The sequence below is a fragment of the Solanum pennellii genome, chromosome 5 (assembly GCF_001406875.1).
Source record: "Solanum pennellii chromosome 5, SPENNV200".
In the NCBI taxonomy this organism is placed as follows: domain Eukaryota; kingdom Viridiplantae; phylum Streptophyta; class Magnoliopsida; order Solanales; family Solanaceae; genus Solanum; species Solanum pennellii.
The window spans coordinates 8,022,023-8,047,429 of NC_028641.1; the positions used below are offsets into that span (position 1 = coordinate 8,022,023).

The 25,407-nt window shown below is 34.2% G+C and overlaps 2 protein-coding genes across 2 annotated transcripts; one reads left to right on the forward strand and one right to left on the reverse strand.

Moving 5' to 3' along the window:
• The first annotated feature begins 13,287 nt into the window (after window positions 1-13,287).
• Window positions 13,288-20,654, forward strand: LOC107020415 (T-complex protein 1 subunit epsilon). The gene is made up of 9 exons (XM_015220768.2): window positions 13,288-13,610; window positions 15,188-15,506; window positions 15,701-16,049; window positions 17,341-17,473; window positions 17,559-17,611; window positions 17,964-18,066; window positions 19,708-19,874; window positions 19,964-20,077; window positions 20,242-20,654. Exons 1-9 carry the CDS (start codon window positions 13,412-13,414, stop codon window positions 20,410-20,412), a joined length of 1,608 nt encoding a protein of 535 aa, XP_015076254.1. The 5' UTR covers window positions 13,288-13,411; the 3' UTR covers window positions 20,413-20,654.
• Window positions 20,655-21,976: 1,322 nt separating this feature from the next.
• On the reverse strand, window positions 21,977-24,792 carry LOC107020664 (probable pectate lyase 5). The gene is made up of 5 exons (XM_015221121.2): window positions 24,620-24,792; window positions 23,419-24,052; window positions 23,188-23,291; window positions 22,953-23,091; window positions 21,977-22,441 (listed from the first exon to the last, which is right to left on the reverse strand). The coding sequence occupies exons 1-5, from the start codon at window positions 24,724-24,726 to the stop codon at window positions 22,220-22,222; spliced, it is 1,206 nt and encodes a 401-aa protein (XP_015076607.1). The 5' UTR covers window positions 24,727-24,792; the 3' UTR covers window positions 21,977-22,219.
• Between the last annotated feature and the right edge of the window lie 615 nt (window positions 24,793-25,407).

Below are 25,407 nucleotides of genomic sequence, written 5' to 3' on the forward strand. Positions count from 1 at the left end.
ATTCGTCAAATGGTCCACAATATTCACCACCATTATCAGTACGAATACATTTCACTTTCTTTCCAGTTTCTCTTTCAACTGAAGCCTGAAACTGCTTAAAGACACCTAACACTTGGTCTTTAGTCTTCAAGACATAGACCCAAAGTTTTCTCGAGCAATCATCAATGAAAGTGACAAAGTAAAGTGCACCACCCAATGTCTTTGTCTTCATTGGACCACATAAATCAGAGTGCACTAACTCAAGCAACTCTGTCTTTCTCGAAGGAGGGTAGGACTTAAAGGAAACTCTATTTTGTTTACCAGCCAAGCAGTGCTCACATTTTTCTAATTTAGCACTTTGGAAATTTGACAATAATTTCTTCTTGGCTAGAACATTAAGCCCTTTCTCGCTAATGTGGCTAAGCCTCTTGTGCCATAATGTTGAAGAGCTATCGCTCTCAACCGCATTCACCATATCAACACAAGCAGAGGCCGTAGTCCAGTATAGACCACGACGTTTGTTACCACGAGCCACAACCAAGGAACCCTTAATGAGCTTCCATTTTCCATCACCGTTGGTACTAACATATCCTTCATCATCTAAAACACCAACAGAAATTAGGTGCAGACGAACATCAGGAGCATGTTTCACATTGTTCAAAACTAGTTTAGTTCCAACACTAGTTTCCAAACAAATTGTACCAATACCAACCACCCTAGAAACAGTCTCATTACCCATACTCAAGGTTCCAAAATCACCAGGAGTGTAGGAAGAGAAAAAATCCTTCCTTGATGTCACATGAGATGCGGCACCAGTGTCCACAACCCAGCTTGACTCATCACAAGCAATATTTATCATGTTTGCATCAAGAACGGTAACAAGATCTTCGGTGGTGACGGTGGCTAGGCAATTTTCATTGCCATCTTCTTTAGTTTCCTCTTTGTTTTTGTTCTCCCTCTTCAACTTCCTGCAGAACTTCTTTGTGTGCCCTTTCATGCCACAATGATAGCACTCAATATCCTTAAGTCTGCCTTTGGATTTGCTCCTATTTTGTTCTCTATGCTGAGAACCACGAGTTTTATTTCTCCCCCTGGGGCCAGTTATCAGGACATCCGACGAAGAGGAACCTTGAGTTTTTCTTCTCATCTCTTCGTTCAAGACACTACTCTTGGCGGAATCCATAGAGATCACACCATCCAGAGCAGAATTTGACAATGACGTTCTAAATGTTTCCCATGAATCTGGTAGGGAACCAAGTAGAAGCAAGCCTTGAATTTCTTCATCAAATTTGATGCCCATAGCAGATAATTGGTTCATTATCCCCTGAAAATTATTCAGATGGTCTGTCATCGGAGAACCATCATGATACTTCAAACTCAACATCTGCTTTATTAAGAACATTTTGTTGTTGCCAGTCTTTCGAGCATACAAACTTTCAAGATGCTCCCATAGGGTTCGAGCATGTGTTTCCCCAGAAATATGGTTCAACACATTATCGTCGACCCATTGCCTAATGAATCCACAGACCTGTCTATGCAACAGATTCCACTCTTCATCTGTTTTATTATCAGGCTTTACAGTGGTAAATACTGGTTTGTAAAAATTCTTAACATAAAGCAGATCTTCCATTTTTCCCTTCCAAATGGCATAATTAACACCATTCAAAGTAACCATTCTACTTGTGTTGGCTTCCATTGTTTTCCCCAAAAAATATAGTTATCGCAAATCAAAGTAAATCTTTTCTGATGTGGAAGTTCAGACTGTGCTGCAACCACAGAGCATACTCAGATAAAACCTTGGCTCTGATACCAGTTTGTTGGGAAAACGCGGACAAGCACAAAAATATATATGGTAAAAGTAATGGAAATAAAATGGGAAAATAACGACACCAAGAATTTTACGTGGAAACCCTTCTGAATAAGGGAAAAAACCACGGACTAAGAGGAGCAATTGATATTACTATAGTAAGGAATTTTACACTGTGTAGTCACGAATACAATACTCAAAGTGACTACTACACACTCAAAAGGAACAACACTCTTTTGGTTTCCGTCTTACTAAAATATCGCTCACACTCTATTTTTCTTCACAGACTATTTTCTTGTATAGTCTATGGAATACCTCACTTTGCTCTCAAAATGGTTTTTCTCTCTAACTTGGTGTGTTCTACAAATGAGCAAGAATGCTCTATTTATAGAAGGATAAAACCATGCCTATGTCACTAATGACATATGTAAATATAGCAAAGTCAAGAATGGTTGCAAATCTTACCAATTTGCCAACTACCAAATCTTTTCTTTTCAACTCCAATTACTATTCCTTTTTAACAATTGCTTGTACCAATTGAATAGCTAAAGTTGACTAAAAAATGGGATGGATTCAACAAATCTCCCCCTCCAGTCCCATTTACTGGAAGAAGGTATCTTCAACTTCTTTAGAGAGAGCTCATACCCACAAGTTCTTTGCATAACTCGAACTTGTCTTTCGGTATCATCTTGGTCAGCATATCTGCAGGATTTTCACTTGTGTGAATCTTTTTGACGTGAAATGATTCATTCTCCACTTTCTCACGAATCCAATAATATCTGACGTCGATGTGTTTTGTTCTTGCATGGTACATGGAGTTCTTGCTCAAGTCTATTGCACTCTGGCTGTCACAATAGACAATATACTCCATCTGATTCAAACCAAGCTCTTGAAGAAATCGCTTTAGCCATATCATCTCCTTGCCGGCTTCAGTAGCCGCAATATACTCAGCTTCAGTTGTAGATAGTGCAACACACTTCTGCAACTTTGACTGCCATGATATAGCTCCCCCTGAAAAAGTAAACAAATATCCAGTAGTGGATTTTCTGTTATCAAGGTCACCTGCCATATCAGAATCTGTATAGCCTTTCAAGATTGGATTTGATGCTCCAAAACACAAGCATTCATCTGAGCTTCCTCTAAGATACCTGAGTATCCATTTCACAGCTTCCCAATGCTCTTTTCCCGGATTTTCGAGATATCTACTGACAACACCAACTGCGTGAGCAATATCAGGTCTAGTGCACACCATTGCATACATTAGACTTCCGACAACGGAGGAATATGGAACTTTGGCCATGTTCTCTTTTTCCTCCCTAGCTGTAGGACACATCTTCTTGCTCAACTTCATATGACCAGCAAGAGGTATACTCACAGGCTTCGCATTCTTCATATTGAAGCGCTCCAATACGCGTTCAATGTACTTCTTCTGGGACAAATAAATCTTCCTTTTATCTCTAAGACGAGTAATTCTCATGCCCAAAATTTGCTTGGCATGACCCAAGTCTTTCATAGAAAAAGACTTACACAACTCTTTCTTCAGCTCGTCAATCTTGGAAGTATTCTTGCCCACAATCAACATATCATCCACATACAACAAAAGGATGATAAAATCTTTGTCAGAAAATTTTTGTACAAATACGCAATGATCTGAAGAAGTCTTCTTATAGCCTTGCTCCCCCATAACAGATTCAAACTTTTTGTACCACTGTCTGGGAGCTTGTTTTAGGCCATAGAGACTCTTTTTAAGTTTGCATACAAAATTTTCTTTACCATCTACTTTGAAGCCCTCAGGTTGTTCCATATAAATCTCTTCTTCTAGGTCACCGTGAAGGAAAGCCGTCTTCACATCCATCTGCTCAATCTCTAAATTAAGACTAGCAGCCAAACCTAGAACTGTGCGAATCGAGGACATTTTCACAACAGGAGAAAATATTTCGTCAAAGTCAATACCTTTCCTTTGACCGAATCCTTTAACAACCAATCTAGCTTTGTACCTGGGCTTCAAGTTGTGTTCTTCAACTTTAACTTTGAACACCCACTTGTTCTTCAAAGCTCTCATGCCCTTGGGCAATTTTACCAACTCATAAGTGTGGTTCTCATGCAAAGACTTCATCTCGTCTTGCATGGCTTCAATCCATTGATTCTTGTGCTCATCTTCCATGGCCTCCTCATAACATTCAGGTTCTCCCCCGTCAGTGAGTAACACATACTCATTGGGTGAATAACGGGAGGAAGGAAACCGCTGTCTTGTGGACCTCCGAAGCGGAATATTTGATTCGTCCACAACTTCATGAGCAACAGGATCATCAATAACAATATCATTGTTATTATCAACATCAACATGTTGATTCGATACATGATTCTGGGCGTCACCATGATTATCAAACCCAACAACATCATGCACACTTGTGTGAGGAACTTCATCATGATGAACTATACCATCAAAATTTGAAGATTCTACCTTCTCCGCTTTGTCAATATCTTCAATTGTTTGATTCTCCATGAAAATAATATCACGGCTTCTCACAAGTTTCTTTTCAATTGGATCATATAGCCTGTAACCAAATTTATCTAGGCCATATCCAATGAAGATGCATTGCCTTGTCTTGGCATCTAACTTTGACCTCTCATCTTTCGGCACATGTACAAAAGCTTTGCAACCAAATACTCTCAAATGGTCATAGGAAACATCCTTTCCATACCAAACACTATTTGGTACATCACTTTGCAAAGCAACAGCAGGAGATAGATTAATAACATGTGCAGCGGTCAATAAAGCCTCACCCCAAAATGAGTTTGGCAACTTTGCTTCAGAAAGCAAACATCTAACTCTTTCCATCAAGGTCTTGTTCATCCTCTCAGCCAAACCATTAAGCTGAGGAGTCTTGGGAGGAGTCTTCTGGTGTCTAATACCTTGATGCTTGCAGTATTCGTCAAATGGTCTACAATATTCACCACCATTATCAGTACGAATACATTTTAATTTCTTTCCAGTTTCTCTTTCAACTGAAGCCTGAAACTGCTTAAAGACACCTAACACTTGGTCTTTAGTCTTCAAGACATAGACCCAAAGTTTTCTCGAGCAATCATCAATGAAAGTGACAAAGTAAAGTGCACCACCCAATGTCTTTGTCTTCATTGGACCACATAAATCAGAGTGCACTAACTCAAGCAACTCTGTCTTTCTCGAAGGAGGGTAGGACTTAAAGGAAACTCTATTTTGTTTACCAGCCAAGCAGTGCTCACATTTTTCTAATTTAGCACTTTGGAAATTTGACAATAATTTCTTCTTGGCTAGAATATTAAGTCCTTTCTCGCTAATGTGGCTAAGCCTCTTGTGCCATAATGTTGAAGAGCTATCGCTCTCAACCGCATTCACCATATCAACACAAGCAGAGGCCGTAGTCCAGTATAGACCACGACGTTTGTTACCACGAGCCACAACCAAGGAACCCTTAATGAGCTTCCATTTTCCATCACCGTTGGTACTAACATATCCTTCATCATCTAAAACACCAACAGAAATTAGGTGCAGACGAACATCAGGAGCATGTTTCACATTGTTCAAAACTAGTTTAGTTCCAACACTAGTTTCCAAACAAATTGTACCAATACCAACCACCCTAGAAACAGTCTCATTACCCATACTCAAGGTTCCAAAATCACCAGGAGTGTAGGAAGAGAAAAAATTCTTCCTTGATGTCACATGAGATGCGGCACCAGTGTCCACAACCCAGCTTGACTCATCACAAGCAATATTTATCATGTTTGCATCAAGAACGGTAACAAGATCTTCGGTGGTAACGGTGGCTAGGCAATTTTCATTGCCATCTTCTTTAGTTTCCTCTTTGTTTTTGTTCTCCCTCTTCAACTTCCTGCAGAACTTCTTTGTGTGCCCTTTCATGCCACAATGATAGCACTCAATATCCTTAAGTCTGCCTTTGGATTTGCTCCTATTTTGTTCTCTATGCTGAGAACCACGAGTTTTATTTCTCCCCCTGGGGCCAGTTATCAGGACATCCGACGAAGAGGAACCTTGAGTTTTTCTTCTCATCTCTTCGTTCAAGACACTACTCTTGGCGGAATCCATAGAGATCACACCATCCGGAGCAGAATTTGACAATGACGTTCTAAATGTTTCCCATGAATCTGGTAGGGAACCAAGTAGAAGCAAGCCTTGAATTTCTTCATCAAATTTGATGCCCATAGCAGATAATTGGTTCATTATCCCCTGAAAACTATTCAGATGGTCTGTCATCGGAGAACCATCATGATACTTCAAACTCAACATCTGCTTTATTAAGAACATTTTGTTGTTGCCAGTCTTTCGAGCATACAAACTTTCAAGATGCTCCCATAGGGTTCGAGCATGTGTTTCCCCAGAAATATGGTTCAACACATTATCGTCGACCCATTGCCTAATGAATCCACAGACCTGTCTATGCAACAGATTCCACTCTTCATCTGTTTTATTATCAGGCTTTACAGTGGTAAATACTGGTTTGTAAAAATTCTTAACATAAAGCAGATCTTCCATTTTTCCCTTCCAAATGGCATAATTAACACCATTCAAAGTAACCATTCTACTTGTGTTGGCTTCCATTGTTTTCCCAAAAAATATAGTTATCGCAAATCAAAGTAAATCTTTTCTGATGTGGAAGTTCAGACTGTGCTGCAACCACAGAGCATACTCAGATAAAACCTTGGCTCTGATACCAGTTTGTCGGGAAAACGCGGACAAGCACAAAAGTATGTATGGTAAAAGTAATGGAAATAAAATGGGAAAATAACGACACCAAGAATTTTACGTGGAAACCCTTCTGAATAAGGGAAAAAACCACGGACTAAGAGGAGCAATTGATATTACTATAGTAAGGAATTTTACACTGTGTAGTCACGAATACAATACTCAAAGTGACTACTACACACTCAAAAGGAACAACACTCTTTTGGTTTCCGTCTTACTAAAATATCGCTCACACTCTATTTTTCTTCACAGACTATTTTCTTGTATAGTCTATGGAATACCTCACTTTGCTCTCAAAATGATTTTTCTCTCTAACTTGGTGTGTTCTACAAATGAGCAAGAATGCTCTATTTATAGAAGGATAAAACCATGCTTATGTCACTAATGACATAGGTAAATATAGCAAAGTCAAAAATGGTTGCAAATCTTACCAATTTGCCAACTACCAAATCTTTTCTTTTCAACTCCAATTACTATTCCTTTTTAACAATTGCTTGTACCAATTGAATAGCTAAAGTTGACTAAAACAATGGGATGGATTCAACACTTTTCCTATTCAAACATTAAGCACTGCTGCATATCTTTTTCATGCTCAAATTTGTACATATTTTTTGTCTATTTGTCACACAATGTTCACTTTCCTTTTTTTTGTTTAAGCTCATATTTTAATTGTAGTAGGATAAATTTGAGAGTGATGACTTGAATGATCATTGTGATCATATATTTTGATGGATGAATGAGTTATGGAACAAATGGAGAGGATACTTGCATGCTACTTATGTAAAGAATAAGCTGATCGTTCAAGCTCATAAGAATATTCCAAAGGGAGTAGAAAGGAAGGAATGAGAGTGGTTAGTTAAGGAACACTTTTGTTCTGAAAGTTTTCAGGTATACCTAGTGATCTAACAATTTACGTTGTTAAAGCAATCATTTCGTAGCTCATAGTGTTATTTAGATGTGAAACTTTTTGAAGTTAATAATTTTTCTTAGATATGAAAGTTTTACCTAACAATACAGGCGAGGAGCAATACAAAATCGAGCTAAGTTAAAGATGTTCCATCATATTGATAGCAAGTCTATTAGAGAGATTATTTTTCAGCAGATATTATCAAAAAAATTTGTTTTTTAAGAAAATATTTACGATGTGTTATTTGACATGTTTTTTGTTTAATTTAAAGGGCGGAAAAGATGGTAATCCACAAAATTTGGCGACTATTTTCTTTGAGACTCATAAGGAAATAACATGCTTGTTGAACCAGAAGCAATTGAAAAACATGTGTGTTTGGTAAGTTCAATAAGTAAATTACTTCAAACTATTATGAAATGTGTTAAAATATAATGTTTTATATTTTGTAGGCTTAAATCGAAGAAATACTAAAAATTGAGTCATCTCTGCCTAGCATAGAGATTGTAGAAAAGTGTTGTGGACCTCAAAATTGTAGCCATGACTTTGGGGGTGGAGTAAAGGCAAAGGACATGAGAGGTGACACTTCTTCAAAGGTTGAATTACTGTCTGAGCTACGTTCAACTCAAGAGAAAAATAATCTTAAATGACAAAAATAAATCCTTGGATGATCGCTTATTTACATTAGAAGATGGGATGAAAGAGATAATAAATATGAAAGAGTTCTTTGTTGCTCAACAATCACATAACATGCATATGACATCACTCGTATCAACTGAATGACCACTGACATTTTTTACTGACCAAGATGAAAGAGTTCTTTGCTGCTCAACAATCACATAACATGCATATGACATCACTCGTATCAACTGAATGACCATTGACATTTTTTGCTGACCAAGTAAGTAACAATATATCAAACTCTATTTATGTATAGTCGTTTAAGCAGTTACTGTAAGGTTGGAATCATAGGAAACTAATAATGGTTATCGATGTCCTAGATGTAATGGTGTCTCTACTTCATGTGTTGATGCAATTTGTGCAAGTGATTTGAGTGCTTATGAGTTCTAATCTGTTCTTTATTGTGATTTGCCAAGCCTTGCAAATTATCCTTGTTGTGTTTAGATCGACTATCGTCCTTCCCAATCAATTTATTTTGAGATTTAGTACAATCATCTACTTGTTTGCTGAGTATCTCGGAGTTGTTGTTGGATTTTATTATTAGCTCGATTTAATTGTGCCCCTCCACTATGGACCCCGCCTGTGTTTGGCTCTTGCTAAAATTCGGTGTTGTTGTTGGAATTGATCTCTGTAATTTTTTTATGTTGCCCATATTATTGACAAACAATTTGAAGATCACTGTACATATAGTTATCCTCTGTTTTTTATTGATCTTTGTTTAAAATACAACTGTTCTCTGTGTTTTTAATTTTCTGTACATAATGTAACACATCTTTGTCTTTGTGAATGTGATCTTCCAACTGAAATGAACAGTTCATTTCTTGTGAATGTGATCTTTCAACTGAAGTAGCACTAAAAAGAAGCCAACCACCATAACTAGCTCTAATGGAATTATGTCCTTTCTTTGTTTCACCTTCAAATCTTCTTGTTCTACGTAAATATATAAGATTTATGAGTAAATTAGTATCTAAATAAACTCTCTCACTAGATAATATGATCATTTGTTGCTGTCAAATCAATAATAGAAGCGAACTACCATTGATCTGCTGTGCTTTTCCGTCTCAAAGGAAAATAACTTGGAGGCATTTTGACAACAAAGTAAAGCACTCAACAACCAACTCCTACAAACCAAGAAAACCAAAAAAATCTTGAGATACATATGTAATAAGTAAAATTTAATTTAGCTCAACATATAACTGGATACCTTATTGGTTTCTGATCACAGTTGGCAAGCTTTCTGAAACTTGTTGGTCAGATAGAATGTTCTCCTCTACATTACCATAATGTTATTGATCTGCATTTATCTTGGTGGCTTGTTGATAAACATCCTTACAGTTGCGTCATTCGACTGTGATTGTCTTGTTGTGCATAGTCTACTGTGTCAGCCTTCAATACATAGTTTTTTTTAGATTTGACGCAATCACTATAATGCAATCTGTAGACGTTTTAGGCTTGTGACACAGTCACAAGAATCAATTTGAGATTGTTTGGATCCTACAAGAATTACGAACTGGAAGAAAACAATAATATGTTGCTTCTTTCCCCTGCTACACAGATAACTTTGTTGTTTCTCATGAAACCTTTATATCTTGATTGTTCAGCTTCTCCGTAAAAGTTTGTGTCCCCTGAAACATAATATAAATCTTCTTGATGGAATTTTTTTCTATTTGTACTAGGTTGTTGTTATTGAATTAATGTTTTTGATATATAGATTTTTATTCTTGGTTAATGAATTTTTAAGGTTTCGTAATCATTTTTTCTTATTTTCATGAAGATTATTGATATGCGTGGATAATCCTTGGTGAATTTTTGATTTCTTTTGTGAAGGTTGAAGCTACAAGTGAAGATGAATGTTTAGAAGAACCATCAGACCATTAATATATTGCTAAGAAAGTTATGCAAAACTTGAAAATGTTGCTAAGTTTTTTTTGTTGAGAAAATATTTTAACTAACAACATGGGATGTAAACTTATTTTGATTTTTATGTCAGCCTTTTGTATAAAGATTTACCGTAGAAATCTTATATTTATTGACAAATTAAAGCTTATTATTTTTTTGTGATACAAAGATCTAGAACAATTGGTGGTCAACTAGAGACCAACTTTTTTCTCGTATCTAAAGGTTCATCTAGGACGAGACAATTTGTTGTCTCTAAAAGTTCCATCTACACTGATGCAACTTTTTATCCCTAAAGGTTCATCTAGGACGAGTTTTTTCTTGTCGCGAAAAACAATATGGGATGACGTAGTTGGTCATAAAAAAGGGAATTTAGGATGAGGTGTAGTTACTCGTCCCAAAAGAGTATTCTAGGACGATTTTGTTGCTAATCTCTAAAGGAATTTACTGACCAGACAATAACTAATTTTCCAAGAAGGAAATATCTTTTTGGGACGAGTAATGTAGTCTCTAAAGATATTTTGCGACTAGATTTTTTGCCGTCTCTAAAGACATTTAATGACTCGCAAAAGCATATCGTCCCTATTGACCTTTAGCGAAGAATAATTTAAGGGTGATGACCAGCCTTTTCCCGTCCCAATAGACCATTTGGGACCAGATTTTTCTTCCTTAGAGACAATTTCTCTTGTGTATGCTACGTAGAACTACTTGTTCATTTATATACAAATTTAGTATCTACTTATGAAAACCTAATAATTGAAGGGCATAAATGTCAATCGAAGTCAAAATATATAAAGGGTGTGTTTATACATTTTATATTAAGAAAAATAACAAATATATCTCCGAACTATCGTAAATGGTATGCAGATATCATTCGTTATACTTTTGGGATATTGTTGCCTCTGCCGTCCAAAAACTATAGTATATATGCCCTTTGCTCGAATGAAAGACTAACTAGAGACACATGACACAGTCTTATTAGTCGATCCGATATTTAATAAATGTTAGGGCCGTAGATAAGATTATGACATGTGTACATTTCGTTAGTATAAAGTGTATATATATTCTAATTTTTGGATGACATGAGCACTAATATCCAAAAGTATGACATAGGGTATCTACACACCATTTACATAGCTTCAGAGTATATTTATCCTTTTTCGTGTAAATTATGGAATCAAAATTTTAATTAAAAGTTAGGAGTCAATTCCCTAAATGGTCACCCAAGTTAAGAGAATTGCCTTGAAATATCATTTATGTTTCATTTAGGATCAAAATATCACTCAACTATCACTATTTTCCTCCAAATATACTTGGCACTTTAAAATCATTACTCTCTCCTAGTTGACATGACATGTCATTACAATCTTTTTTTTAATAATAGACTAATTTAATTCATTAAACCTTTTTAACTAAAATAATGATCATATTATATTTACTTTATTTTTAATCTATTAAGAATAAATTCATACTTAAAATCTTTTATCAAATTAAACTTTTTGTTTCTTATGTTATGAAAAATACATTTTTAACATGTACTATAATTTTATTAATTTTGACTAATTATAAACACATACATTCAAAAAAATATTTATATACAAATCACTCATTAACGCTAATTTACATTAATTAATCATAAGTTGTATAACAAATCAATAATATCAAAAGTCAATTAACTCCTACAATAATATTAATTGTATATTTTGCAATTTATGCTTCCAATATTTATTTTTTTAAAAAAAAGAATTTGAATAATATTATATTTTTTATCCATTAGAAATACTAAATACCTCAAAAGTCTCCTTAAATTCTAGTTGATATGCTCTGTGATTAAATAATCATTTAAAAAAAATAATAGACCTATTTAATTCATCAAACTTATGTCTCTACAAAATAAATATATAAATTACATGAGAATTTATGAAGATTATAAGTAAAGTAATTTAAAAAGTCTAGTAACTTTATATATTGTCACCAAACAAAATTTAATGGAAAATCTCTGTGTGCAATTATTGCCTGATAATTTTAAAATTTTTAACTAAATTATTTGAAAATCTTAAACAATTCTTTTAATAAAAGTATTTAGATAAATTTGTAAGGTTGACAAAAAAATTGGGAAGAAAAAGAAAATTATTATTATTATTTTTTTAATTTTATTTTTATTTTTATTCTTTTATTCTATATTATATTATATTATATTATAACTTTTCATACAATTAAACCTCAATAAATAAACTAATAATTAATTGAATTTACTAATTTAATTCGTTAGTATACATATTATATGAGATTAATATACTGTAAATAAAGATCAAAATTTTATTTTCTATAAATATTATTCACTTACTATTTTCTTTTAAAAAAAGATATTATAAATATATATGTATTTCAAAGCACCCAAATAATTATTTCTTAATAATTTCTCGATCTTCAATATTATTGATTTATTATATAATTTATGATTAATTGAAGTAAATTAGCGTACATGAGTGATTTGTATATCAATATTTTTTGAATATATGTGTTTATTAGTATTTAAAATTGATGAGATTGTCGTACGTTTTAAAAACGTATTCTGCATAACATAAATAATTAAAAAATTTAATTATGATAAAAGATTTTATTAAAAAAAGATATTATAAATATATATGTATTTCAAAGCACCCAAATAATTATTTCTTAATAATTTCTCGATCTTCAATATTATTGATTTATTATATAATTTATGATTAATTGAAGTAAATTAGCGTACGTGAGTGATTTGTATATCAATATTTTTTGAATATATGTGTTTATTAGTATTTAAAATTGATGAGATTGTCGTACGTTTTAAAAACGTATTCTGCATAACATAAATAATTAAAAAATTTAATTATGATAAAAGATTTTAAGTATGAAAAATTATTCTTAATAAATTAATTAAAAAAATTAAAAATAATATGATCATTATTTTAGTTAAATGAGTTTAATGAATTAAATTAGTCTATTATTAAAAAAAGACTTTAATGACATGTCATGCCAACTAGGAGAGAGTGATGTTTTTGAATTATCAAGTATATTTGGAGGAAAATAGTGATAGTTGGATGATATTTTGGTCCTGAGTGAAACATAAATGATATTTTAAGGTAATTTTTCTTAACGTAGGTGACCATTTGGGGAATTAACTCTAAAAATTAAATAATAGATATTTCCGCTCACTCGACCCAATTCGACCCGACCCATTTAGATACCGTACATGAATAAACCAGAAGCGGGAGCACCTTTTATTTAAGGGTTTATCGCAGACAGCATGCTAGGGTTTTGAAGTGTTCTAGATTCATAAAGCAACTCTCTCTGTCACTGTCGCCGGAGATTATTATTTCCCGATCTGATCGGAAGCAGGTCACAGGGAACAATGGCGTTAGCTTTCGATGAATTCGGAAGGCCGTTTATAATACTAAGGGAGCAAGAACAAAAAACCAGATTAAGAGGCCTCGATGCTCAGAAGGCAAACATTTCCGCCGGAAAAGCTGTTGCACGTATTTTACGTACCTCACTTGGTCCTAAAGGCATGGATAAGATGCTTCAGAGCCCTGACGGCGATGTCACCATCAGTATGCTCTTCTTCATTCTTTTTTTGCTTCCCTTACTCTTCATTGAAGTTTGATCTACATTTTTTTGCTGCTTGGTACTAATTTTGGTGATCTGCGTTTGTAATGAATGGTTTGATTTACTTACTTTAGAAAGTATATTGTCTGTTTGTTTTGAAGGAGATTTTCATGCAAAGTGTTGTCCAGAAATGTTTGATTGGTGAGCTGAGAATATTTTCTGCAAAAAATAATTTTTCAAGATTGATAATAATGCCATTGAATTTGGCAGTGTTTTGATAAAATCTCATGAGTTGTAATGGTTGATAACTATGTCCAAGTATTGGCTGGAGCAAGTGAAGCTCAGTTAGAGCTGGGATAGTTACAAAGGCAAAATGAATTCTGCATGTTAGTAAGGAAATGATGGAACCATTTTGCTGGAAAATGTACAGTTTTCTTGGGAAAATATTCTTTGGTTACCAAACACCAGAATATGACTTCTTTATGGGAAATATTTGGCACATTGTGTATGTAAATAACTGGATTCTGCATTCACTAGTGGTAATCCTAGCATTTCAAATGACGATTTGAGAAACTGTAAGTCTAGGAGCTTTGGTTCTTTATTGTGTATTTCATTTTGTTATAGATGCACTACTGATTGTAAGAAATTTTGTCCGAGGTTGCAATTGATGAGGTTAAAAGTTTCTGTTTTTGTCCAGTAACTAGGCTTAGTAGAATCTCGAGTGTACAACTCTGCATAGCTCTAGAGTCAAGTTAGTTAGGCCCCTATAGTTGGCTTCACCACAGGTTGCTTAAGTGCGTCCATTTCACTTACTATGTTTGATGTGATGTACGGTGATATTAGTGCCTGCGGTCATACTTGGTTTGGAGGAACTAAGGGGCTATTGCATATGCAGTATAGATGTTCAAGCTTCCGATTGCCGTTTATCCATTTTGTTAATGGAAATTGGATTGGCTCATATAATATATTTTCTGTTTGTATCAGTTATTTGTATTTCTGACCTTACTGATAACTTTGAACAATTTCGGAAGGAAATCATAACTCTATTTCAATTCTTGTACATTTCAATATAAGGTCCAAATGTGAAAGGTAGATTAATATATGATTGAAATGTAATAAGACTGCTTAGGAGACTATTTTTGAGCACTTTATATATAGAATATCTCTTTTGTTTGAGAAGTGGAGAGGCGTGTCTAGCTTTGATGTCTCATTGATGTCTGGCACATAAATTCCTTTGGTACAATTTCTGTTGGCCCAGCTTCTCAAGATCTTCTTATCACTGTTCTGGTCCTTCTGGAAAGAAATTTTTGAGGTGAACCTTGGGGCAACATACAGTTGTTTTTCCTATGAGGCTTGCGTGATTCTAAAGGCCCAGTTGAAGCAAGCTTTCCTTTGCGTTCAGCTTTCCCTTCTTTCTGCCAGACGTGCCTCTATTCGGTAGTCTTCTTATGTTTGGGAAGAACAGTAGTTACTTGAACACATAGTTGAAACTACTATGAGCTCTTCCCTTTCTGATCTAACCTATACAGACAATCTCATGTCTTGTTTTGATGTTTCTAATATTGGAGATTTCAATTGTCAGCAAATGATGGTGCCACCATTTTGGAGCAGATGGATGTTGACAATCAGATTGGGAAGTTAATGGTTGAGTTGTCACGAAGTCAGGATTATGAAATCGGCGATGGAACCACTGGAGTTGTTGTCATGGCTGGGGCACTCCTAGAACAAGCTGAGAAGTTGTTAGAACGTGGCATTCATCCTATTCGGATTGCAGAAGGGTATGAAATGGCTTCAAGGATTGCAGTTGAGCATTTGGAGCGTGTAGCTCATAAGTTCGAATTTGGTCAGAATGATGTTGAGCCTTTGGTTCAAACTTGCATGACTACTTTGTCATCTAAGATGTAAGTGACAAGTCAATTTCAGATATTGGTTGGAAATTTCTATGTTGCGGATTGTACTTTATGGCTTCATGAACATGCATTTTATTTATAACATGCATCATGTGTAGTATTTTGCTGCTTTTGATAATGTTACAATGCTTGAAGACCCTGAAACAAAACTTGATACTTGTTTTGACATGAATAATTTATTGCAGTGTGAATAGATGCAAACGTAGCATGGCTGAAATTGCTGTTAAAGCTGTGTTAGCAGTTGCTGATTTAGAGAGGAAGGATGTAAACCTGGACTTAATCAAAGTTGAAGGGAAAGTTGGTGGGAAGTTAGAGGACACAGAGCTAATTTATGGTATTATAGTTGACAAAGATATGAGTCATCCACAGATGCCAAAGCAAATTGAGGATGCAAAAATTGCAATTTTGACATGTCCCTTTGAGCCTCCTAAGCCAAAGACTAAGCATAAGGTTGACATTGATACTGTGGAGAAGTTTCAGACTTTACGCCTACAGGAGCAGAAGTACTTTGATGACATGGTCCAGAAGTGCAAGGTAAATTACTGGATCTGTAAAAGAGATGAGAGTTGAAAACCTTTGTTGAAGCTAATCCCTTGTTCTACAAGGGAATGAAAATGGGAGGGTTGGAGCAACAAAAGACAGACGTGTTTCTTGGCTCTTATAGATATATTGGAGTACTTAGAAGTCTATGATCAGCTAAAACTAATAGTTCTTTCCTTGAATATCAGGTGATAGTGTTGCAAAACTAGTTCCCTTCACTCTTTGACATCCATTTATCCTCTTAGCGAAGGAGTTAGTTTTACCCAGCCTATCACTGTATATGCAAAACTCAGTTACGGATGAAATCCAGAGATATTTGTTCTCCTCTCCTGCCCCTTGTCTTGTAAGTTTATGCAATGTGGTCTGCCTATTAACATAAACAAGTACAGGGAGTAGGTATGCCGACACTTGTGTTCACAATTATCACTGAGTCATATATAAGGGAACTTCACTTGCAGCTTGTTTGATGATTTTTTACCTATTTTATTGTACCATATTGCATCTTGTACATTGTTTCACTACAACCTATGAACATTTCTGTCTATTTATACTTGCAAGTTATGTTCACAATTACCACTGAGTCATATATGTAATGGAACTTCATTTTTTTTTTGAAACTGGTAAGTTTATGTAATGGAACTTCATTTACAGCTTGTTTGGATGATTGTTACCTTTTGTATAGTATCATTTTGTTACTTGAATTTTGTTGTATCGTGTAAATATCGTTTGAAGACTCATGTTCTGTCTATTATACATACAAGTTACCAATTTCAATTTTTTTACTGTATCATATTGTTGAATCCATTGTTATGTAATGAGAAAAGTGTCATTTTATGTAACAACCAATTTCATGTGGTCGTGTTGTTACTTTTTTTTTTCCCCCTCATTTTTCTCTTATTATCTAATAATCTTATTTTTTCCTCTACCGTACTTTTTTTTAACTTTGCATGTACCATAATTTTTCTTTATAATGTTGTAAGATCATCTTTTAAATTGCTTGTGCATGATGATATGTAATGACGGAAAATAATACAATCTATCCAAACGTTGTATTCATCAAAACCATATAGTATTATACAATATAAAACTATATGTAACAACCATCCAAACAATTTGTTAGGTAGATGAGGTCTTTGGTGTGTGTTCTTAGGACCTAATATTGCAATATGTGTGCTTTTACATGCAGTTTATTTTTATCTGGACCTATTTTCCTTGTACTCCTTGTATTCTGGTGGTTTCGCTTCTTGGAGTTTGATTTGTCTAAAAAGGGTGACATATCTAACAGGATGTTGGTGCCACCTTAGTTATCTGCCAGTGGGGCTTTGATGATGAAGCCAATCACTTATTAATGCATAGAAATTTGCCTGCTGTTAGATGGGTAGGTGGTGTGGAATTGGAGCTGATAGCAATTGCCACAGGTTTGTGTCTACTTATTGAATATGATGATTGCCTTGCATCTTTCACTGTTTCTGCTAATTTAATTTAATTTCTTCTTGGTATTAGGTGGGAGAATAGTACCAAGGTTTCAAGAGTTGACACCCGAAAAACTTGGCAAGGTACTCTTTCCCCTCTGTTTGTGGATGTACATTATATATCTATGAAATTTGTGGACTTATATGTGAAAGTTGTTAAAGGATGATTGAATAGTCTTATTAAAGCTATATTGGGCTTATCTTATAATTTATGGATATGTAATGCACTTTTTACCTATATTTGTTAATGCCAAACATTGCATGAATAGATTGTGGAAGTGTTTCTAATTCATTCATATGTAGGATTGCTGGACATCTTATCTTGCCACGTACTCCATGAGAGCTTCACCATTTAATTTTCTATTGTGAAAAGCACTTGTGGATTTGTAGTTCTCTCTAGTCTCTATTTGCTAAACATGATTTTTTATGAGTTCAGGCCGGTATTGTTCGGGAGAAATCTTTCGGTACAACGAAGGATAGAATGATCTACATTGAGCATTGTGCAAATTCAAGAGCAGTAACTATATTTATCCGTGGTGGTAAGTCTATTGCCTACGGAGATGCCTTATTAGTTCATTCTGCTGTTGATGGAAATTGCATGTTGTTTTTATTTGTCTACATTTTAAATGTTGATCAATGTTGCCTGTTGAAAATGTTGGAGGCCTCAAGTTTGGAACCCCTTGCCAGCAAAAGCAATGGGTTTGCCTTCTGGGTCAAGCTCGTCGCGCTAGGTTTGCCTTGTGCAGCTTACCTCTCCTATGTAGTTTGTGAGCTATTGCTTAGCAGCAGGGGTTTTACCCGTGTACACCCATATGGTAGTGGTTGAGGGTTTTCCTTGTCATAAAAAAAAAGAAGCCTTAATTCAGTTTATTTGCTTCCATGAAAATAACATGTGTTATTGGTTTATTTTCTAATTGCTGATGAAAATTCACAAGAAATTGATAAAATTTTGGAGTTTCTTGCCCTTGCCCTTGCCCTGTCTGTACATGTTTTATTCGATTGTGACAGTATTATTTATGATTGAACTCTATGTATATGTGCTCCCTGAATCTAAATCGTGGTATATTATGTCATGACCTTCCCAAAAATGCTTCCTTAATGACAATTTTGCTTTAGCGTAACCACCCAGACAGTTATTGTGTGGACTTCTATTTAAATCTTATACTACTGATCCTGGTGAGGGATTAATTCTTGTATGAAACTGTTTTTTCCTATAAGTAGAGGCAAGTCAAACTCCATTTTGTGCTGAGTTGAAAAAGTTCAGCTAGCCAGTTTAATTAGGCGTCTGCATTGTTCAGATTGGTCCTAACTTTACTTGGATGTAACAAAACAAAACAAACTGTCTAAAACCAACGTCTTCTTATTGGTGATATTGGTTTGATATGATTCGATGTATCATTTATGAAAAAATATTTTTCCTCTTAACGTTACACTCTGTGTGAGAGTGAAAAACCATTCCTCATAATAAGATGTTCTTTAGTAATTACTTGTCGACCACGATGAAGTTTAAAATGTACATAACAAACATATCTTTGAACCATAAAAACATTTTATTAAAGCCTACAGTGCATTTTAAATGCCCGATGAAAAGACATTTCTCAGAAAGTTGCTATTTTCCATAAGCAATAGAAGTGTAGATATCCCCTCTATATTTTTATTAGATGGAGATAATTATTGGGGGATTATCCTTCCATAAGTAGTTGTTTGAAGTTCCACCTAATAAAGAAAATTTTAAATTATATTATCAAGCAATTTGTTTCCAAAATTGTTTTTTCACTTGCGTATATTTTCTGTCGTACCAAACTTAGTGCATTTTCAAAAGATACATACAAATAAGCAATACAATTATGATTTTCTATGGGTTTTAATTGACTCAACCAAATCAAAACATTTCTGTTAATTTCTCTAGGGTGTTTGGTCGATTGGTTTATTACCCCATCTCCTCTTTAACTGTAACTAACTTGGTAGATGGGAACTGAACATAGGAGTAAAACATAGTTTTCTTTCATCTAGGTTGGTGCCGTTCGTTCTGCGTGGAGCACATTGTGCAACATGTTTTCTTGCTTTGCAAATTTGAGGTTTTGTGCTAATGATTATCCAGCACTACATGAAATGACATTGCATATGACTAGAACTGTCATATATTAGGATGGCTGAGCTGATATTTGATCACTGTACAGGAAACAAGATGATGATAGAGGAGACAAAACGTAGTATCCATGATGCTTTATGTGTTGCTAGAAATCTTATTCGCAACAATTCAATTGTATATGGTGGTGGTTCAGCAGAGATTTCTTGCTCAATTGCTGTTGAAGCGGCTGCTGATAAACATCCAGGAGTTGAACAGGTATAATTTTTAGTTTTTCTTATATTTTTCTGTATTAGTCTTTTGTATTTAACTGTCTGTAGCTGAGGCCTCAATCCCTCTTTCTGCAGTATGCGATCAGGGCATTTGCAGATGCTTTAGATGCTGTCCCAATGGCACTTGCTGAGAACAGTGGTCTCCAGCCTATTGAAACTCTATCTGCTGTTAAGTCTCAACAAATTAAGGTAATACTGACTTAGTATTAGTCTCATATTGAAGCTGTGTTCTATGATACTTTGTGGTCATATGTTTCCACTGTGAGAGTGTTGGAAAAAGGAGAAAGTAAAGAAGCCGTTCTTCCATTTCTAACAATTGTATTTATCACCTTAACGTCAAATCTTATATGCAGGAGAATAATCCATGCTGTGGAATAGATTGTAATGATGTTGGCACAAATGACATGCGTGAACAAAATGTCTTTGAGACTCTAATTGGTAAGCAACAACAGATTTTGCTTGCTACTCAGGTCGTCAAGATGATCCTAAAGATTGATGATGTGATTACTCCATCCGAGTATTGATTTTAAGTATGGAGATGCAAACTTTTCTTCTGTCTTAGAGAAGATGAATGTTTTCCTTCTGGCTATGCAAACCAGAAGTTTTGTTGGGTGAAACTTTCACGATTTTATGCTTTGGCTTCTATGTTGTCTATTTGAATAGAATTTTGGTGGTTGATGAATTTCACTTGATTGGTGACCAATTTCTGTCAACAGTATTTTCCATTGAAATATTATTTACGAAGATTTTACCAATTTATCTGCTAGAACTAGAATTCTCAAAAACTATAGTTTCTTTACGCTCTAATCTCAACTTTGTGGCACCTTCATTGTATACTTTATGTGCAATGATGTAGCAGTTATATTAGAAGGATTATGCGCCTGATTGATTCGATTATTCAGTTGCCACCAATTCACCATGGAGGAGTACTTAGACCACTCTTTGATAATGATTTCTATAATGTGATGAAACTAACAAAAATTTAGTGACAGGTTAAGTGCATTGTGCTGTTGATAGTTGACTTGTTCGATAAGGTTGAAGAAAAAGTGAAATCAAAGGATGTTCTATTTATTTTGACATTCAACTTGATGTTAGTTCATAAGACTTTGTGTTTAGTGGTAAGATTGCAATGTGTGTGATGTATTTAACTAACGCGTACACGTTTGAACTCTCTCATATTGAGGTTGACGCTTACGTAAAAGAAGATTAGAATACAACTAGATAGAATGAAATTGCACAAGTTTGATGGATATGCTAGAATTGTGATAAAATTATGTTTCATTTGAGGAATAAGAGGGTGCATGTTAGTTGCTTCTGGTAGTTGAGCGGTTAGGTGTTGGTATTATATCTGCACTATTGCTATCTCTTCATTTATGACTTTTATATAAAAGATGTTTTATTTTTGGTGACTACAAATTTCAGTCTACCAAATCATGGTGCAACTTTTTTAATTTCACAAAAGTTGCATTTATGTTGATCAACCAACCCATGTGAAGTGGGACATCTTCAACAGAAATAATAAATGGCAATATTAGGTGATCAATGGTATATGCTCACTTTATTTTATAGACGTGATTAAAATTGAAGTTAAAGTTATTTCGAAATATAGTTTTGTTTAAACAAGTATTTTCCATATTTCACTAGTATTTCAAAATACTGAAATTTAGGATTTGCAAATACTGATGATTAAATTAGTACTTGCAAATGTTGTACATAGGTAATTATACAAATAGTACAATATTATTATGCACCACAATACTCATTCATTCATTCAATTATACATACAACAGTTGCCGTCAATAATTGGTAGGGATCATAAATTTTACCAAATCATCAATATAACCTTAATGGAAGGGCATAAGTGACACAAACTTAACAACCCATATCAACTAACTCTCCAAAAATGTTGCCGTATTTATGTCAAATTTCAAAAAATACACGCACCGATCAACATTTGTTGCCACATTTGTGTCAAATTTCCAAAAATACACTATTTTTTTAAAAGTATTTTACACGTTCACTCATCGACAATTTTAAAGAGTACCAGAACAACATCGGTAGTAACAAGGAATATTAGGGCAAAATAAATTCTAGTTGAAATGTGGTAGTAGTATTCACACTTGATCCTTGATTATCACATAACATTACAATGAGAGGGGAAGTCAAGTTACAAACTCATCAACCTGTCCTTCATCATCCATTTTTTTTTTATATACTACATGGTATATAATTAACTGAGAGATTATAATATTTCACAATTTCTCAACAATACACTTGGAAAAAAGAGCATATAGTGCTAATTAAGATTATTAATAATCATATACATATTAATCAGCATCTTTTGCCCTTTTTGCAACCAAGTGCACCAGCATTCATTGTAATAGAATTAACCAAAGTAGATGGCCTTGCACTTAAACTTGATGCTTTTGCATAACTTGAAGAAGCTCCAGCACCAGATCTTATGAAAAATGCTCCATTAAGCATTAAATCACCTTCTGATCTCCAATTCCAATTCTTCCATTCACTTTCTGCTGCATCCTCATGTTTTGTCACCTATGTAACAAACATTTTGATTTTGTCCCTACTTAAATAGGTTAATAAAGTAACTAACCATACTTTTTTATTTCACCAACTTTTTCCACTCTACTTTTTTTGTGCTTGGACTCTTCAAAATGTTGTCGTGTCTGTGTTGAATCTTTTAAAAATATAATATTTTTGGAGTATCTGATACGCACTCGTTGACATTTTTGAATAGTCTGAACAACGTAGCTTCTATCTTTATGAAAGTTAGTTATATTTTGTTGTACCACTATTACACCTACATTATTTTTGACTTGCTCTTTCTTTTTCTAGTTTCAACTCTAAACCACTAAAGTTGAAAGTGCCAGAAAAACTTTACTATTTTTATTAACAAAGAGTCGCAAACTTGAAAAAGATGAGTTTTTTTTAAAAAAATATTATTAATACCTTTGTAACATTTAAACAACCAAAATTTCATCACTTTTTATTTTTTTAAAAAATATTTTTATTTTTCAAATAATTGGGAAGTAAGAGTGAAATTTACCTCCTTGTTGAAGATATCATTAGGAGCAAGGAATCTATTGCCTTGACTATTGATAGTTGGAGAAGCACTTCCTCCAATTGCATACATCTCCCAATGAGTGTAGTCATTATTCACCACATGGAAATATCCATGTCTACATCTATAAATTTTTTTAAAAAATTGTCTTATTACCCCTAATAATAATTAGCATATTAGATCCAACATTTCTTTATTTATATATATTTAGTTTTCTTACCTTGGCATCCTTTGCACAAGCCCTTCTCCAAAATGATTAAAAGCAATGGTAACTTGCATATTCTTGTCTCTAGTGAATGAATCACTATGTCCCAAAAGCATTACCTATAGAGAAAAAATTCAAAATCTAAAGTCGATGCATTTAATAATAAAAAAAAAGATACATCAAGAACATACGAGGCTGACAGATTGAATTCTTATATTATAATATATATCACGGATTATTAATTACCTTGTTGTGATGTGTCATATAATTATTGGAAATAGTAATGGCAGTAGAACCACGAATTGCATCAATCAAACCATCATTACAATTTGACAAAGAACAATGATCAACCCAAACATGACTTCCACCAAATATAGAAACACCATCTCCATCTGATATTGTTCTCCAACCATAATGTTGTGGTGAATCTCTAACATAAGCATTTCCACCTTGTCTACAATCATGAATATTTAATCCATGTATTATAATATTTGTAACATATTGTATAGTTATACATGGACCACCAGCAATATGTACACTAGCACCTCTACCATCAATTGTCTTAAATGAATTCAACATTAATTCTTCTTTCAACTTAATAACCATATCTCTAGAAAATATAATCCAAAGTGGTTCATCTTGAATTGCACCATATCTTAATGTTCCTGGCTTTGGATTTACTGGATCATCACTAGTGTCAGTAACTATGTAGATTTTACCATCTTTACCACCAATTGCTTGTTTACCAAAGCCAATTGCACAATCAGCTAGTCTTTGTCTGTTTTTTTCCCAATTAGGATCACATCTCCAACAATCATCAATTGGATTGCCTGTTCCACATGATAAATACCCTAAGTTCCTTCTTGATGCATTGATTTTCCTACAACAATGAAAAAAAAAAGAAAGTCAAATTGTAGAGATATAACACGAACGAACAAAATATTGAATTTCATCATACCAGTCAGTCTCTACTAGGAGGTTGTTACTCATTTTTGTACTTGCCTTTTGTTTTTATGATTAAAAAAAAAAAAGATTCTCTTAGTTCATTCGCTATTTAACTCCACTAAGATGATAAGCATAGTAGGTCCAAAGCCCAAGAAGAAAAAAAAGACAATGTGTGATTTGGTACTAATATTCCATTTCAGTTGAAAAATGTAAGTGATCTAAGGTTTCGCAATTTATATATTAATGATTGACTCCACGATTTCCTATGGACACATAGTCAGGGAGTCGACCCTCCCCACTGTCCCCTGCCTGTACCCTTTATAACGTAAATATATAAAAATCTTTGATCTGTTTACTAATTCTCTAAAAAAAAAAAGGACATGATTACAATATGTTGACATAAAAATGAGATTGTTATAAACTTTGAATATCCTAACTAAGGATTCAATCAATCGAGATCAAATTATTTTGATAGTAAGAGTAAGGGTGTAAAGTGTCATACTCATTAACTTGTTGGACTATAACTTCAGGGTCAGGAACATGAGAGGAGAATGTGAAGATAGGAGATAATAGAGTAAGAAGGAGAAGAAAAGAAAGTGGCATTCCCATTTGAAATCCCCTTTGTGTTGTTAAGGGAAGAGAAAATAATGGATTTTGGAATGAAGGGGATGTGGGACTTTTGGAGGGGTTTTATATACAGGGGAAGAGAAGATGAAGGGAGTTATGAACCAACCAAACACCACTTGGACCTACATGCATCTACTATTTCACAAATTTGATATTACTTCCCTTTTACGGAGTGGTATGTACTTTTTTATTCTTGATTAAAGATTTTGAGTTTGAGTTTGTTCGGTATAAAGTCGCTTTTGATAGGGGCATTGGGAAGCATATTTGAATTCAACTAAACTCCAATGCGGATTCTAAAGTACTTTGTATTCTTGATTAAAAATCTAGTTTGAGTTTGCTCGATACAAAGTTGCTTTTTGATAAGGACATTGGGAAGAAAATATGAATCTAATCGTGCTCAGATGTGAATACTTTTAGTACTTTTCCATTCCTTATTAAAGATCTCGAGTTTGAGTTTACTGGGTCTAAGTCACTTTTGATAGGGGCATTGGGGAGCAAATCTGAATTTAACGAGTATCAATGTGGATATTGAATATTGAGTGGTAAATACTTCTTCAATTTTGACTAAAGACCTCAAGTTTGAATCTGTTGGGTATAAAGTAGTTTTTGATAGAGACATTGGGAAGTCAATTTGAATTTAACCGAGCTTTAATGTGGAAAGTG

Coding starts and splice junctions, on each gene's coding strand:
- LOC107020415 (XM_015220768.2), top strand. CDS start 13,412: ATGGCGTTAGCTTTCGATGAATTCGGAAGGCCGTTTATAATACTAAGG. Junction 15,507..15,700: donor ACTACTTTGTCATCTAAGAT/GTAAGTGACAAG, acceptor AATTTATTGCAG/TGTGAATAGATGCAAACGTA. Junction 17,474..17,558: donor GCTGATAGCAATTGCCACAG/GTTTGTGTCTAC, acceptor TCTTGGTATTAG/GTGGGAGAATAGTACCAAGG.
- LOC107020664 (XM_015221121.2), bottom strand. CDS start 24,726: ATGGGAATGCCACTTTCTTTTCTTCTCCTTCTTACTCTATTATCTCCT. Junction 24,053..24,619: donor ATAGTCCAACAAGTTAATGA/GTATGACACTTT, acceptor TCATTGTTGTAG/GAAAATCAATGCATCAAGAA. Junction 22,442..22,952: donor ATGATATCTTCAACAAGGAG/GTAAATTTCACT, acceptor TTTGTTACATAG/GTGACAAAACATGAGGATGC.